This window comes from Taudactylus pleione, unplaced genomic scaffold (genome assembly GCF_031769625.1).
Source record: "Taudactylus pleione unplaced genomic scaffold, aTauple2 ptg000202l, whole genome shotgun sequence".
NCBI classification, from domain to species: Eukaryota; Metazoa; Chordata; class Amphibia; order Anura; family Myobatrachidae; genus Taudactylus; species Taudactylus pleione.
The window spans coordinates 8,061,045-8,078,454 of NW_028284604.1; the positions used below are offsets into that span (position 1 = coordinate 8,061,045).

Here is a 17,410-nt window from a genome sequence, read left to right on the forward strand (position 1 = left end):
GGCAAACAGACATTTATTTCACTTATGTCTAAGATCAATGCTGCTGATTTCCAGATCAAATTTACCTATCAATACGGCAAGACCACTCCTAATGTCCAGGTGATCCTTATGGGTGGCAAGATACACACTGGAGTGTACTCCAAGCCATCAGATCATAACACCCTACTATTAGCAAGCAGCCACCACCCTAAGCACCTTAAGAACTGATTGCCTAAATCACAGATGTTAAGGATTGCTGAGATATCCAGCAACAACAAACAAACTGAAATTGAGATTAACAAAATGATATCAATAGATTTGTCTGCAGGGGGTATGATCTATCTACCCTTAAGAAGCAAAAGGAAGAGATCCTATCCCTACACAGAGAGCATCTGTTGCACCTGTCCGTGAGAGACCATAAACAGGTGATACCTTGGAAAAATGGAATTTCAGACAGCAAGTAGTGTAGTTCAGAGGGCTACAAGAGCATTGTGACCCATAGTGACCACTGATACAGCCCTCCCATGCTTCAAGAATAAAACACCAATGGCCTGTTACAAACAGGGCCGTAACATTAAGGACCAAGTCGTTCATACAGACATCACTGGATTTGACCCTGCAGTGTCCTCCACATCAACTTTCTTTAAGAGACCGCATGACTGTTACACATACCTACACTGTACACTTCTAGCCACATGCTATCAGGATCATCTTTTAAACATCCGCATAAAGATAAAACTTATAGCATTAAATATGTCTTGACGTGCACCTCATCATATGTGGTACATGTCATCGTTTGCCCATGTAAATACAACCACGAGAACGCTACGTGAACGAATAGCACTTCATCGCTCCTCAATTAAGCTTGCGCTCTGTAAAAAATCCACAGACCAGCCAGTTGCAAGACATTTCTAGAATTAGGGCATTCACTAACTGACTTGAAACATAATTATTGACCACATTCCGCCCTCTTTGAAAAGTGGTGAATGGGGTTGACTCTTGCGCCTGGAGGTGGGTTTGATGCATACATTGAATACTATGGGGTCTATTTACTAAGCAGTGTTAGGAGACAGAGTGAAAAGTGATAAAGTACTAGCCAATTAGCTCCCAACTGTCATTTTTCAAACACAGCCTGTGAGATGACAGTTGGGAGCTGATTGGCTGGCCCCCTATCACTTTCCACTCTGTCTCCTAACAATGCTTAGTAAATAGACCCCTATGTCACCTCATGGACTTAATAAGAAACTAGTTGAAGTGTCTTCCGTTAGAATTTGTAACTTATTATTCTTATGTGATGACATCATGTATGGTTCTGGATGTACAGTATGCTGTTATTCACAAGCTGTGTTTGAGAAACTAGGTTTTACAGTTTAACTAGACATAAGATCACCTTAACACTGCCTTATTTTTCCCTTCAGCTCCAAATGGCTATGCATATTCCATTCAACTGTGGAGTATGTATGTACTCTCTTTAGCTGCAAACACTCCTGGCGCAGCATTTTTACAACATAGAGATTCTGTCCCATAATTCACAAATGTAACACTGAAATCCATATGAGGGGATTGTTTATTTATTTGCAGATACATGTACAGTTTTTATGTACTCTCCTATATTGAATAACCCCCTCTTTACCTGCAATTATCACTACAGGTGCCTGGCATGTTTTTGATTTAGTTAATGTGCTTTGATGGGTGCTAGTCACCATTATTGTGTCACTACGGGGTCTATTTCCTAAGCCCTGGATGGAGATGAAGTGAACGGAGATAAAGTACCAGCCAATCAGATCCCAACTGCCATGTCACAGGCTGTGTTTGAAAAATGACAGTTAGGAGCTGGTTGGTTGGCACTTTATCCTAGTCCAAGGCTTAGTAAATAGACCCCTAGGTTACTTGGTTTCATTATATACTGCACACTGTTCACTTGAGCTTTGATTGCTTTACACATATACTTTCTGTTGTAAGAGACATTTTTGTGATGCTCCATCAGCTATACTGCATTATCTGTTGCAGTAAGCGAATTTTGTGATTGTGTACAACTTTATTGTATTGACGTTATGCCTGTATCACTGCCATGCTCCGTGGTTAGGGATGGACATCGGAAGCCGATGGTTAGCAACCATCAATGTTTCCGTTTCCATGGAAGTACTTTTTCCATCAAATACCAGGAATTTGATGGTTGCCAGCCATCAGATACAGCTTTCTGATGCCAATCTGATGGCTGGCTGTGGGGAGGAGCACCAACCACTGCTCTGCAGAGTAGAACAGCGGGTGAGCAGCAATTGAATTGATGCTGTGTGCATGTGCACAGCAGCTTTTCTCAGTGTAGGGGGGAGTCTGGGGGCAGCCCAGCATCTTGGAGAGGTGGACAGGGGGGCCTGGATCCTGTTTCCACAGCCCATGCCCCCTTTTCAGCCGCAAGTATAACCATCGCAATGGTTATACTATCACATGGTTGCGATTCGATGGTTAGTCGCCATTGCTTCACTGGATTTGAAGTAGGAAGCCCAGCAAACATTCAATGCTGGGCCTCTGATGTCCATCCCTGCCAGTGGTCTGTTTCTGGTCCGGGGAGACAGAACTTCTGGCAGCAGCCTTGCTTACCATGGTTACCGGGCGAGCCGTGATGATGTAATGAGTGTGGGACACCCAGGCATCTGTTTGGAGTGACCCTCACCCACCGGCCCCGGCCTGCAGCAGTTCGGAAGGAGACTGCCCTTACTTAAGGTAAGTCTGTTGTTATTTCCGTTTTGTTTGTATTTCTATTTGTTGCTGTATACCTTAAAATAAAGAGCACATTAGCTCTGAAACATCGGTATGAGTTACTTTTGCCTCTATTTGTTTGAAAATACTTTGAAGTGCCGCTGAGTTCAGGTATGAGTGTAGGTAATGGGTGCCTTCTGAGCATGCCTAAATGTGTATACAAAGATGGTGACAAATAAATAGGAAGAAAAATACATAACTCATTGTAAAAAAGTGGTAGTGTACATATAAATGTGTATTATAGGTGACAATCTGCTTTGAGGGTGTTCTGACAAACTCACATTGAGCTGGGAGATTATCTCTTACTATTCGTACGAACTTGGCATATGCCGGGTCACCTCAGACTCGTCCCTGCCCTGCTATGTTCCCCTGTGAAGGCTCCTGGTCTGCCCCATCTCCATCGCTGTGGTGGGAGCCGTTGTGGGACAGGCTGATTATTATATAACCACTTGGCTTCTTGACTTAAATCGCAATAAACAGATTTCCACTTTAATAAGTAAGTGTGCCTGTCACATGGGCATGGATACACTCAATATTTACAACACATTTATAGAGTGTATTATTGACCTGGTCATAAAACTTTAGATATCAAAGGATAAATGGATACAGAGATCATTAGCACTTCTGTGCCAGGAACTCTGCCTGCATTTAGCAGCAGGGATGTGCAGTCAGGGCCTCCCCTGTCATACTCCCTCCCCTGTCATACTCCGTGTCATGCTGCAGTTTTATACATGTATGCCTCCCCGGCCATTGACCTCACCGCACGTCACTGTTTAGCACGCAGTGTAAAGCCCTACAGTGTAAAGCCCTACATAACCAGGGCCCATGGTGCTGGAAGCAGCTTATGATACCTTATACAACCACTCGCTCACTTCATAGAGGATGATGAGGAGTACCTAGAATCTCCTATACTGCATTTGGGGGTCAAGCGTTACAGCTCTGACTCCCTGGAAAAAGCTCCCACTCTAGAAACCTTCAAAAACAGACTGAAGACTTAACTGAATACTCAAGTATCTCATTAATGTGGCCCCTTTATTTTCTATTCAAAAATAATATTCCTATCTCTCTTTAATGTAGAGAAAAGCGCATATAAATAACATTACTAATACAGTGTGCAAACTGTGAGCCAACTACACCAGCACACAAAGTGCCCATAGGACAGTAATCACACATAGTATTATTTAAAATTACATTATATTACTAATATGGACCTAAGTCACCCCAGTCCTGACCGCTCTCCACCCTGCTGGCGATGCAGGGTTCTCCTCTCCTGGTCTGTCCAGTCTCCATTGTGCCAGTGAGAACCGTTGGCAGGGGAGGTGGGTATACACCGCCCGCTGCCACTGTACACGTCATTCCCAGGAAGTGTTTAGTGGATAATTATATAGATGTTACAAATATTTAGTAAAACATGAGGTAACAAATGCTGCAGAGTGAACCTTAATACTGTGCAGTCTTATATTTCATGTCATGGTGCCTTCTTAGCAAAAAGCAAAAATGAAAGGACAATTGCACCACATCTGGTACTAACACAGCCTTGGGCATGTTCACATAACACTATTATAGGAAGATGTTATACAGGTTATAAAAACGATAATGTTAGCATTGCTTGCATGGGTCAGACAGGTGAAATAAATAGCCATATGCATGGTATTTCCAGTGGCTGGATTACTAATTGTAGTAACAGAGGAAGTTCTTCCATTCTCTAATATAAAGCCCTCATCTGTAATAGTAGCAGTGGAACAGGGGGCTACTGCACTCGCCGTCCCAGCCCTTCTTTGGAACATGCTAGACATAGTGTAGGTCTTGGCTTCTACAAAGAATATTGTACACTTGGGAGAAACCTGCTCTTTTCAGCAAGGAGAGCTCTGCAAAACATCTCAGGTTTCTGTTTTCTGTTCCTATAACTACTGCTCACTCACTCTTGGCTATAAATACACAAATTAAAATAAAAAGGCAACATGAAGATATACAATCCCCTATAAATTACCTTGTATGACTATTTGAGGAGAGACTTTCCCATGGCTGTACGCTACATCCAGTGACTGCGAATGCGCCCCCGCAGCTGCCATCCAGCTTCATCAGGAGAGCCTTTGCTGCATTCTCTGCCGTCTTCCTGCAGTCGTGCGCCCGCTTCAGCATCTGCGTAATGTTTTCATCCCCCGACTGCTCAGCTTGATTGTAAAGGCAAAAACAGAACTATTAAACAAATACCTGATGAAATCTATCGTCGTGATTACAGGTGACCCCATCAGCTTAATAACAACAGGAAATATGTTTAACTCTTTACATTTTACAAAGACTGCTGATGCGACAAAACGGTTTCACGAGACTGCACTAATTAATTTGATATGTAACACGTGTATAACTGTGTGCCACTGAGCCTGTAACAGTGCCACGATTCCGAGGCTTTTCTACACCAAGTTCTGTTATGCTTCATATACAGACTCAGTCACACACAGATATACAAGTGTCACATATGAAACTAATCAGTGCAGTCTGATGAAGCGGTTTTGTTGCATCACTTTGTGACTAACACACATTTGAGTGAAAAAGACACTACACCACACAACTCACTTGCGCCAATGACTGACCTGCGGATATATCTGCAGATGATGGTTGTTCATACACAATTAACAACCATCACTTCCATCTGGCCAGGGGTCCCACTGGCTGGGGGTCGCGTTGCGCCATTCTCCCCTGCGGCCTGCGCAGCAAGTGTACGGGCGATCAGCTGACTGTACACACAGCACAATGTACAGATATATCTGCACAGCAAACGTGATAGGTCTGTGAATGATGTCGTTCAGACATATCATCTGTACACACTGGCCGACGCGCACATGATATATTGGACGATCAATTGTACCCAGCAAAAGGATGCCTATGGCAGGATTACTCTTACTAGAAAAAAATGCTTTATATTTTAAATCAATAATTTTTTCCTATGTTAAACATAACAAATTTTTTTCTAGTTGTTTTTACATTTTTATAGAATTTGTTCCTTTATATTTTATTTAGTGTCCGGGCTTCCAGTCCAGTGCGCATGTGTGAAGCGGAACTCATTTGATATGTACCTGTCAATAGTATATTGTGCACTACGTATTACACCTCTAAGCACTTTCTCTTTATGGGAGTTAAATAAGGCTGAGCTGTTTCTGAACAGCAATAATTCAAGATTAGAAGCTTCTGAGCTCTTACCTACTGATCCAACACCAGCAGCTCTGAACTGTCCGAGAATGAGTGACTGCTCACTCTCTGCAAGGGCCAACAATAATTCATAAGCCTCGATACACTGTTCACTAAACCACAGGGAGAGGGGAAAAAAATGAATCAATATCTAGAACCAGCTATTGTACATCATATTAAGACAAGCAAGGAGATCCTGGCATCCCACAGGTAGCACTTAAGCTGCTGACCTGCTGGTGACCTTAAATCTCTGCTGCATTATAAATGTTGATCGGACTTACTGTGTCGTCTGTGATTAAACTCCAGAATAAAGCGGGCGTATATGAAAAAATAAACTGGTACAGCCACGAAAGACGTTTAAGCTTGCTCATATTATAATTCACAGAAAAATATGAACTGCAGTAACCATATAATATAGGCCACACACGCAATGCTCAGAAAACACATCTATAACTCTACATTATTAGTAGGGATATTAAGATTTTTGTGGTGTATTGAGCTCTGTAAGTAACAACTGCACTTTTAAAAGAAAATCTTCAGGATATAGGTTACCAATTTTGTGACTATGACCATTACTCTAAAAGCTGTTTGCATTGATAGATGAAGTAACAGAATGGGTATGAAGTCCCAGCGGCTGAATAACCTGACGCCGAGAGCCCGAAGAGAGAAGTTCCCAAAAGGGCAGGTACGTACCCTATCCCCTCCTTAATGGTGCCTAACCTCCCCCCCGAGTGCCTAACCCTAACCTTACCCCAGGGGTGCCTAACCCTAAAAGACTCTTACCGCTCCCTAAATCTAAGTCTCCTGGGGGCAGGGGCCTAAACCTAACCTACCACCAGGGGTGCCTAACCCTAACCCTCCTCCCTAGGGGTGCCTATTGCTAACCCCCCCCCCCAAAAAAAAACCTAACCCTGCTACGCTTCCTAACGCTACCACCCCTCCCCCCCGCGGCTGTCGCTAAGGGCGCAACGGACTTACCTCGTTCTGTCCGGCGTTGGGATTAAGATAGGTGTCGGTATTTCGTCGTCTATCTTAAATCCCTTGTCGGGATTCGGATGTCGGGATTGAGACCGGTGGAACTACATCCCCATGTAACTTCTAACACAGCAAAGAGGCAATGACATAGATTTCTTGCGCTAAGAGGAAAACTGACACCTACTGAAAAAATATTAACACTGTACCAATTTACAGGCATCTACTTGTTAACATTGTTATTGAATCATGTATCTATCTATAAGTGACCAACACTTCTCAAATCTTTTGTCTCCTTAGGTGAAGACCATTAGGAACTTGTGTTCCTTCATATAAAAGCAGTGATATCCAAGTACAGCATGGAAGATTTTGTGTATGTTAATAGATATTTGCAGGTAGAACTCCATAATAATGTCATAAATTTGCAGACAGGACCCTCCTATCTGTGTCTGTTATTACCAAGCCTCGTTTTATTACTGTATTGTTCCCACTTGTAAAGTGCAACAGAATATGCTGTCACTATAGAACTAAATATTAATAGATAATAAATAAGAGATAAATATAAAAAAGGCTGATCTAAAAGTACATGACCATATGTCGTCTTATACTCTGGTCTCATTCAGCTATTTCCATGACTGATATATTAATGTGGAATTTATTGATAGGGCACTATGGTGGCATCATTGCTCGTGTCGCACATTTGTATTGTTACTTTTCTTCTAGTTATGTTAGTTTGGAGTCCTGAAACTTTTTGGAATATTTTAAATAAGTATTTTAATACAGTATAGGGAATAGTTAACACTTTAACATTAATAGATTAAATCTGTCACAGGGCCTGATTCAGCACGGATCGCAGCTGCGTAATCGCACGCAATGAAGCTTCGAAAATATGCTAATGCCGACCACAGCTCAGCCAGCATAGAGACACCCACTGCAGCTTGCTCACATCCGTAGTACCTCACAGTCCTGAATATACATTGTAACATCGAAGCACATCGGCCCGTCACACACAATTATGGCAGGTCTGACCCGTCACAGAAATAGCAAGTCTCGTCGCACGCCTCGTCAAGCTGCGTATGCAATCGCAGTGGCTAATTTATACACGCCTATGCAACAGCAATGAGAGACGGACAGACACGCCTGTGATTCTTCAACCACACCCCTGCCACCACCCCTAAACGCTCACAGCCTGTCACGATGGATTCCGATCTGCGCGTGCGTAATCGCAGTGTGACAGCAGCACACACGCAGTGCATATGCAGTGCTGAACAATCAGCCAATCTGCGTACGTATTTGCAATTGCGCACACTGCTGAATCAGGCCCACAGTCCTTCAACATTCCCCGTTCCAAACAATGGGGGAGATGTATCTAGCAGTGTAAAGAGTGGAGAAGTTGTCCGTAGCAACCAATCGGCTTAGAGGTAGCATTTTTCAACTGTATAAAATAATAGCTAGAAGTTGATTGGTTGCTATGGGGAGCTTTCACTTGTCTACTTTTCCACTCTACACTGCTAGATACATTTCCCCAATTGTTTGGGACAGGGAATAATGAAGGACTGTGACAGATTTAATCTGTAATGTTAAAGTGTTAACTATTTTCTATGCTGTAATAAAATAAACACTAATATTAATAGATTAAATCGGTCACAGTCCTTCAGTATTCCCCGTCCCAAACAATGGGGGAGACATTTCTAGCAATGTAAAGATTAGACAAGTGGAAGTTGCCCACAGCAACCAATCAACTTCTATCTATCATTTAATAGCATGTGCTTGATAAATGCTACCACAAAGCTGATTGGCTATTATGGGTACTGTTTACACTGCTTGACACATCTCCCCCAGCAATATGCCCCCAGCAAAATTCTTCATTTACAACTAAGATAAAAATCATCATAATAATAAAAAAAAGCAAACATGACAGGTGCTCCCAGACTCACCTGTATTGTAAAGCCAGCCTTAGGGCAGTTGCGTTGGATTCATATTTTCCCACCAGCATGCTCATTCTTTCTGCATTGCTCTTACACTCCTCCAGTGTTATCGTCAACAGATCATTCTGGGACTTTAAGTGCTCAATTCGACTGCAATGGACAGATCAATATTTTTACCCTGTCATGTAAATCACAGCTTCATTCCCCCCCTCCCAGAAGACTGCACTGCATTGAGAGCAACAAATACAGCCAAGTATACCAAACATGAGATCAATAAGCACTTAGGTGTAATAATTATAATTGTACTGGCCTATTGTTAAGGAGTGCAGTAAGACGTATGCCATTTAACAAATGCTGCTTTTTGTGCATTTCCCTCGATTCACAATTGCTGGCTTCATTGTGAAGCTGTGCTATAGTTATTATTGTTATGGCGGCTACTTTGTGGAAGTTGTAAAGAACTCCATTATTAACCACCTGAAAGCTGAGCATTTATTAATAAGATGTTACATGTGTCAGGTCAACTTGTGAGATACATGATCGGTTCTTCAAGTCGATCGCCCTAGGATAAGAGAAACACGGTCATCCTGCAAAAATACAACTGATTAACAAACAAGTGCTTTTGTGATCCAGACTGACAGAATTGCCAGATGGCAGAGAAGGTCCTACGGTTTTATCTAGAATTGTTATTTTTTTTTTCTTGAATGGAGTGCGGAGGTTGAGTTTATTTTTACTCTCAAAAACAAACACCAGCAGAATGAGTGTAACAATAATGAAGCCTGTTACTAACAAAGTCCAGTGGTAAAGGTCATGGTGGGGGATAGACACCGCTATTGTCAACAATAAATTTGAGCATTTGAAAGTCGAACTTTACTTGCCTTGAAGTAGTGTACCAGAGGCTCCCAAACTCCACCATTACAGTCCAGGTTTTATAGATATCCATGCTTCAGCATAGGTGACTTAGGACCTGATTCAGAGATGGACGCTAATGCGATCGCAGCTGCAAAAATATGCGAATTATTCCAAAACTTACCCGAGCATAGGGACGCTCACTGCTGCCTCCTCATCTGCGTCCGACGTCTTGTACCAGCGTAAATATCGGTAACATCAACCAGTCATGCAGCCCTTGTGGCAGATCTGACCTGTCACAAATACAGCAGCTCCCTGACATACAGAGAGCTCTCGTGCTGCGCAAGAGATCACAGTCCCTAATTTATGCATGCCTATGTAACGGCATCTAATTGGTCAGGCATGCCTGCGTTCTTCTAACCCCCCCGCCATTACCTCCCACAAACGCTGACTACCTGTCACTCACTTTGCGAATGGGTTCTCTGTGCACGTGGAATCGCTATAAAATTACTGGGCTTGCGTAGTGCAACCTTGACGCATGCGCAATAGCGAAAAAAACGCTCATTCTGCGCAAAGCTCTGAATCAGTTCCTTAATTAGTAGCTCAGTCAATTTGATTTAACCATCTGGACTCAAGCATGGATATCCTTAAAACCTGGACTGTAATGGAGGAGTTTGGCAAACTGTACTGTACAATTACACACGTGCTTATTCAGAAGCTAGTCTGGCTATTCTCAGGCATAGCACCACTGATATATTTAAAGGAGTGGTTCTCAAGCTAAAATACATCCTGGTAGACTTTTAGTCATGAAAAGTAAAAAACTAGTTTTTGGTCCAAGGCAAATGGCCCAAATATTGACCACTATACCATTTATCTTAGGGATACCATTGGTTCCTCATAGTGAACCAACAGGTCACATCTCCACGAAGATCGGTTCAGTCCAGTTCTAAAGGTTCCCAGCAGGTGCACTGGAGTGGCAGAAGCTAGCAGGCAGTATGTTTTAGGGAGGTACAGGATGCCATGTAATAATTTATAGATTCAGGCTGGTGTGTATTAATTTATGGGCACAGATTGGTATGTAATCATTTTATAGGGGAACAGGCTGATGTAATTGTGTAAAAATGTTAAGGTTTTTTTTTTGTGGCTAGCACTGGCTGGTGAATAATCATTATTTGGGTATATTTGTTGAAGTTATAAGCAAATAGGTTTGGACGAAATCCCTTATAAATAATTTTTAAAAGGGCACTGTCTAGTCTCTAGCACACCCACCAGAACATTTGTTTGATGGCACAATTGCGTACTATGTTGCTTTAGATATGATGTGATCAAGCTTGTGTGTGGCTCCCAGATTTTTCATTACAACATTTTGGGTCCTAGCTTTTGGTCTGTCTCCTTACTTTTATATATACAGTATTTGTCCAGGCCTGCATTATTCAAATGCTATATAAATAAAGCAGTTACTTACACTGATAGGTTGGAAATGAATATTAAACAACATGAATCTACTTTGCATCCATACACATAATTTCCCTTCATTTATCCTTATAAAAAATGACTAACTCCATTCTATTTCATACAAGTCAGTTTACCAGCAGTCTCAACGTTTGCCACCCTGATATGACATAGGGTTCTATTTACTAAGCCTTGGATGGAGATAAAGTCCCAACCAATCAGCTCCTAACTGCCATGTCACAGGCTGTGTTTAAAAATGACAGGAGCTGATTGGTTGTGACTTTATCTACATCCAAAGCTTAGTAAATAGACCACACAGCCTTATAAGAAAACGGTCAGAATTGGTGGCACAGTCCAAATTGCCCTGATTAAAAAAAAAAAAAAAAAAGTAGTAGCTAGATAATCTCTCAATCTGAATATCCGCTCTCTTCAGAGGCTAAACTCTACAGATCTTCTCATTCCTGCTCACCTTTAATACAGATGGTGCGAGTACTACGGCTCTCACTCATAGATTGAGAGGATTTATTGCTACTCAGGAGAGCTTTTCAGATGCTTTCTGTACCTGTATATTACAGCTTGTCAGACATAATTGCTTGCTGCAAATGGATACATCTGGAATGTCTGCAACAGTTTCCAAAGAACAAGCTCTCTGGGAATATTTCCCTTTACAGCTCCATGTGTTCCTCCAGTAATGTTATGTGACAATACTTCCACTCTGAAAGCAGCAGACGTCACTGGCAATCACTGATCATATTCCTTTAGATTAAGGTGGAGTGTACTCTTGCTTAATGTCACTCGAGAATTCCTCTTATCAATAAACAACATACGCAATGGCTGACATGTTTTCCAATGTGTTTAACAGTTACATTGCACTTGTCCAGAGCGGGAATAAAGGAGCATGCGTGCACCGTCCCTAAAGAATGCCATATGGCAATGTTATATGCTATGCCCATAAAATCCTCTTTAAAGTCTATGTCGCAGCTGAGAAAAACAACAAAGGAATCATTCATTCTTACTGTCCCTGTCACAGGCATTCTTACACACAAATACAATCCATTTTCTGGCTAAACACTGCAGTTCTATATGCATATTAATTGGCCTTTAACCAGGCATAGTTTTATAATAAGGATAAAGTAATGGTTGCCCCTAATTTATTCAACTTCACACACTGGGAACGGAATCAGTATGAGTTGCCGCCGGCCATGCAATCCCGACAGCGGAAGCCCGGCAGTGAAGATCCCGACAGGTAAGTATTTTTTCTATTTACTAACCTAACCTTCCCACCCAACCCTAACCCTCCCTTAGGGGTGCCTAACCCTAACTTCCCCCCAAGTGCCTAAACCTAACCCCCCCTTCCCTGCTGCCTAACACTAAGTCTCCCGGGGGGGTGCCTAACGCTAACCTGCCCCCGGGGGTGCCTAACCATAACCCCCCCTTCCCCTAGCCTAACCCTAACTTCCCCCCAGGGGTGCCTAACCCTAAGTCTGCCCGGGAGTCTCTAACCTAACCCTCTCCCTCTCCCCCCCCCCCCCCCCACGGCAGTCTGCGGCCGGCTTACCTTCGATCGGTAAGCCGGGTGTTGGGTTCCTGGCGTAGGTCTAATGACAGGCATCGGGATTTCGACGCCGGTCATTAGACAATTGCCAGGATTAGACCACGGGAACACGGATTTCTCTGATAGGGAGTACAAGGTGGCAATACACGGTGCGATGAAGCAGCCGATCCGACTGATTGGTGCGATTTGGCTGCTACATCGCACAGTGTATGGGCCTGATGTCGGCCCAAGCGTGCTCCCGTGGGGTCGTACATCGCATCTCCTGGTCGTACTGCAAAACCAGTCAATCAGGGGATGCAATGTGCGATCCATGCAGCGCTATGCGGTTGAAGCAAGGGGGGGGGGGGCATATCGGGTGGTCAGCCAGCCGATCGCACTGGGTGTGGGGAGCGCCCGATATGTCGGACGTCGGATCCCGTCGCATTGCACCGTGTATGGCTGGCTTAAAAGGGTGAGCAGTAAAAACAGCCTGAGGGGGCTATAAGCTAAATCTAGACAACAGGGTGATTACAGGAACAGATTTTCTACAAGAAAGTGACAAAATTTGTATAAGACAGTTCCTAACATCAATCTTTCCCGGAAAAGCACATTCTATGAGAGCAGGTGTCTGCCTCTGGTAAGCATCTATCTAACTACAGCCTAACTGGCATAATGATGGAAGACTACCATTCTCACAAGATTATATCAGTTCTGATTTCGTACCTATTTAACCTCTCTGTCTCCACTTCAAACTCTCGGATTTTGCTCTCGGAGATGGCGGAGCCATGGGAGTAAAGGGTCTGGAAGATCTCTTGTATGTTGGAGCAATCTTGTAAGGAATGGGCCAAGTGCTCAGCCACACTGCTAGATACCTAGAGAACATAAGGTTTTATAGAGAGCTGACTCGGTAGAAACGTCTCATTCAATAGAAAGAAACCGTAGTTGATTATATTATAGCATCATTCCCCTCATGCTCTCACCCCGATGCTGCTGATCTCTGAGCCCAGCACAGGCCTCTCTGATGAAGAAGACTCAGACCTGGTCTTAGACAACTTCACCCGCTCAGCAATCTGCAGAAAGATAACATTTCATCTCATACTGTATGAATAACATTTTATGATTACTGCTTTGTTCTTGCAATAAATAGTTTGCACGGATTCAGCAGTGGTTGCTTTGGTTTTTTAATAACTGTATAACAGTAAATGAGAAGTATATTTATAGTGTGAGATAAAACAATGAAAACTATACAAGTCCTCTCTGTATAAGCAGATGTAGAGGAGCATTCTCCAGGCTTTTAATATCATAAAATGCTTTTATCAGCATATAGACATCAGAGAATCAATACTCAATTGATGATTTAACCACTAGACATTATGGGGTATACTTACTAATGTGTGGGTTTTTAGAAGTGGAGTTGTTGCCCATAGCAACCACTCACATTCTACTTAACATTTATCTTTCACCTTCTAGAAGATAATAGCTAGGATCTTATTGGTTGCTATGGGCAACATCTCCACTTCTAAAACCCCACAATGTAGTAAATATAGCCCAAACTGTCTTTATCACACACACATACACTAGTATTGCGGAGCAGTCATTAACAAGGTCACTAGCTGTTGCTGGGCTTTTTCTCCTGTCTGCTCCTGCATCTCTCAACCCCTTTTTCCCCTGTTGTTCTCTCTCCCCCATATATCAAATGAATGAATCCCTGACTGCATCCATCCATATCACTGCAAGCGGGGCGGATTACATGGTCGTGTGATTGGAGAACGGGGGCGCACCGAGTTTCTAGCTCACCTCTCCTGTAGTAGCTTCCCCTCTGGGATCCTGCTATGGCCTGCCGTTAGCAAAGCTATCAGCAGAAGACGTGCAAGTGTATGGTGCCCAACGCACCTGTGCTGGACACCATACAGGATGAAATATTTTTTGGAGTGGCACACAAGCCAGCTGTGTTCTGGATGCTATTCTCTGTATCTGGTGAGTGCATTTTCACTGCAATTTACTGGTGTGTGAAGCATATATTCTAGTGTAGGCACTTACAGATATTGGGGATCTCTTGGGATTGGGCTGCAAGCTTAAATGTTTTGATAAAAATCCCCATACTTTTATTAGCTAGATACACAAATCTGCAGTGTTGTTAAAAGCAGACAATTGTCCTTCTGTTTTGCATTAATACTGCCATGCAGCTGGTGCCATGTAGTATCACAGCTAAACCGAGTGTGGGCATACTTCTGTCTTATAGGTTTTCTTTTACATTTGTTAAACAATGGTCTGGTTAAAAATATGAATTTTATTTTATAAATCTATTTTTAGTTTTTCAGTTCAGGGATAGCTCCCCTGAATGCATGAGAGAAAGAAGCACATTTTAATAATCTTATAAATTAAAAGCCCTGCTACCAAGTTTTAAATGTAAATTGAATACAGTACATCCAATGTATTGCATAATTCAAAAGAGTTTGGCCATCCTTGCTGTGACAAGGTTTTGCCTATTAAACTGTAACAATGCGGGAATGTTGTCCTCCTGAGGATGGAAAGACTTTGTTCTTCCATTAGGTCAGGACTGCAGAGCAGCTAATCACACAGAGAACAGACGGTGCCACTAGCAGACGCATAATATCTCACCTTAGCTATGGGAATATCATTACTGCTGCTACTAGTGCTCAGCTCCCCAGTGCTTGGGTTGACCGGTCTGCTCGCAGAAGTGAGGCGACCAGGACTGGAGGGACCTGTTGCCTGAACACTCTGCAGTCGGGTCTGCAGCTCTCGCACCTGAAAAAAAAAATAACAATCATGTAATACTGTTCCAGTTCAAAATGCGAAGACTCAGAACAGTACATCACAAACAGTATAAAAAAATATAAAAATAAACCACAGTAAATAAATGTGTCACGAATCAATACTCCTGTAAAGCCTCAACAGCTGGGAATAAAAATATCTGAAAAATATATTACGCAAAATACAGGTTTGATAAACATTTCAAACTACTTAATAAATTACAATGGCGCAGTCCAATAAAATAATAAAATTGCCTTTTAATATAGATTTCCCCAAATTCTAAAAATATTTAAATACATGAAATGGTACTTTACCAAAGTAATTCATATTAGTTTTAGGTGTTTATGAATTTAAACAGTAAATGGACAAGAGAGTTCTTATCAGTGGCATAGCCAGCGTGGGTGCAGGGGTATCAAGTGCCCCCCTGCTGAAGAAATGTTGAAAACGTCACCTATCAGAGAGATGTGCTCTTTTAACTATTCCATCAAGGGCTATTTTTCTGGAAAAATAGGTTCAGAGACTGGGGGTGAAGCTATAAAAATCCAATTATATATTATTTAGAAAAGGCGGCACTCAAAAGGGACTTTAAAATAAAACTTATCTTATGGAAAATAAATTTTGGCCCATGACATTACATCATAGTTAATGAGAGGTTCAGGAACTGAGGACCTGATTCAGACCCGCTCGCTAGATGCGTTCGCACGCACCCAGCGGATGCAAATTCAGGAAAGGCAGGCGATCGAACGGCAAGGCATTAGCACGCCCACTATGTCTTGCCATGCGATCACTCTGTGTATGCAGACGCCCACCAGCCTGTCTTAAGATACCCACTTGCGCACATCATCTCCAGTAAGCGTATGCAACCATCGGTAAATCGGGTACCGTCAGATGCTATCGCAGCGCATGAGGTTGACCATACCCTGCCGCAAGCACTTCAGTGCAAAATCCAGGCAGGTGACGTGTACTATGACGCTGCCTCTTAATTATGTACGCCTCTGAAATAGCGTTGAGATCCTCAGCACACCTGCGTTCGCACCTCCACTCCCCCGCTTTTAATGGCCAGCCCATGTCACCTCCCATAAATGGCATCTCCTGTCACTCACTCTGCTGGGCTGTCCGTCTATGCGCAGCGAGTGAACGCTTCCCGATCTCTCACAGTGGTTCGCGTACGCGCATTGTGATGCGTACGCATGAGCACAATGCAAACTATCGGCAGCTACGAGCGAACTCATCTTAGCGAGCAGGTCTGAATCAGGTCCTGAGTTCCTGCTAATAAATAGCACTGAAGTGAAGTGACCATACTGTTGCCCCATTGATGTGTGGCGATTGGCTCTGCCCCCACACCTCCAATGCTGCAGCTCCCTTCTTCTGGAAGACAGCGGAGATGCAGTCTGATTGAAGGAGCCACAATCTCATGACCTCATGGCTCGTGTTTCAGTGAAGACTCATCCAGTCCCCATGCCGGGTGGGTGCTGGCAAGAGGAGGAGGGACTTTGGTGAAATGGTTCGGGGGGCGCTAGTGAGAAGATGAGGGCACTGATGAGAGGGGGGATGCTGTTGCTGACAGGATGAGGGCACTGCTGAGAGTGGGGATGCTTATGAGAGGGGCACTGGCGAGAAAATGAGGGTGCAGGTGAGAGGACGCGGGCGCTGGTGAGAGGATGGGAAATGATGGTGAAAAGATGGGGAAGCGCTGGTGAGAGGAGTAGACCTTGCACACAGTCTAATTTCTTAGGACAGTCCGGAGGCTGTCTAATGTGATTTTTTGTGCTAGGTGGTTGCCGGTCTGAGAACATGACACTTGTGGGCAGGGCGGTTTGGAACAGAAGAGAAAAGGTGTACAGTTTAGGGAACTTAATAAGAATAAAGTGTTAAGTGGCTTTTATTAGGAAGGTGATGGGATTAATTGGTTAACTATTTATTAGAGCTAGGTTAAAGGGTTCTCTGGAGATCACTCACCCCCATAAAGACACCG

At 43.2% G+C, this 17,410-nt stretch overlaps 1 protein-coding gene across 1 annotated transcript in view; it reads right to left on the bottom strand.

Annotated features, from left to right (window-relative positions):
* Nucleotides 1–17,410, bottom strand: part of MCC (MCC regulator of Wnt signaling pathway) — a 367,976-nt gene that overhangs the window by 43,412 nt on the left and 307,154 nt on the right. Inside the window, exons 9-14 of the mRNA XM_088477689.1 lie at nt 15,283–15,429; nt 13,641–13,730; nt 13,384–13,532; nt 8,838–8,978; nt 5,941–6,041; nt 4,730–4,913 (exon numbers count right to left, since the gene is read on the bottom strand). Coding sequence (XP_088333815.1) covers nt 4,730–4,913; nt 5,941–6,041; nt 8,838–8,978; nt 13,384–13,532; nt 13,641–13,730; nt 15,283–15,429 — 812 coding nt within the window. The remainder of the gene's footprint in view (nt 1–4,729; nt 4,914–5,940; nt 6,042–8,837; nt 8,979–13,383; nt 13,533–13,640; nt 13,731–15,282; nt 15,430–17,410) is intronic.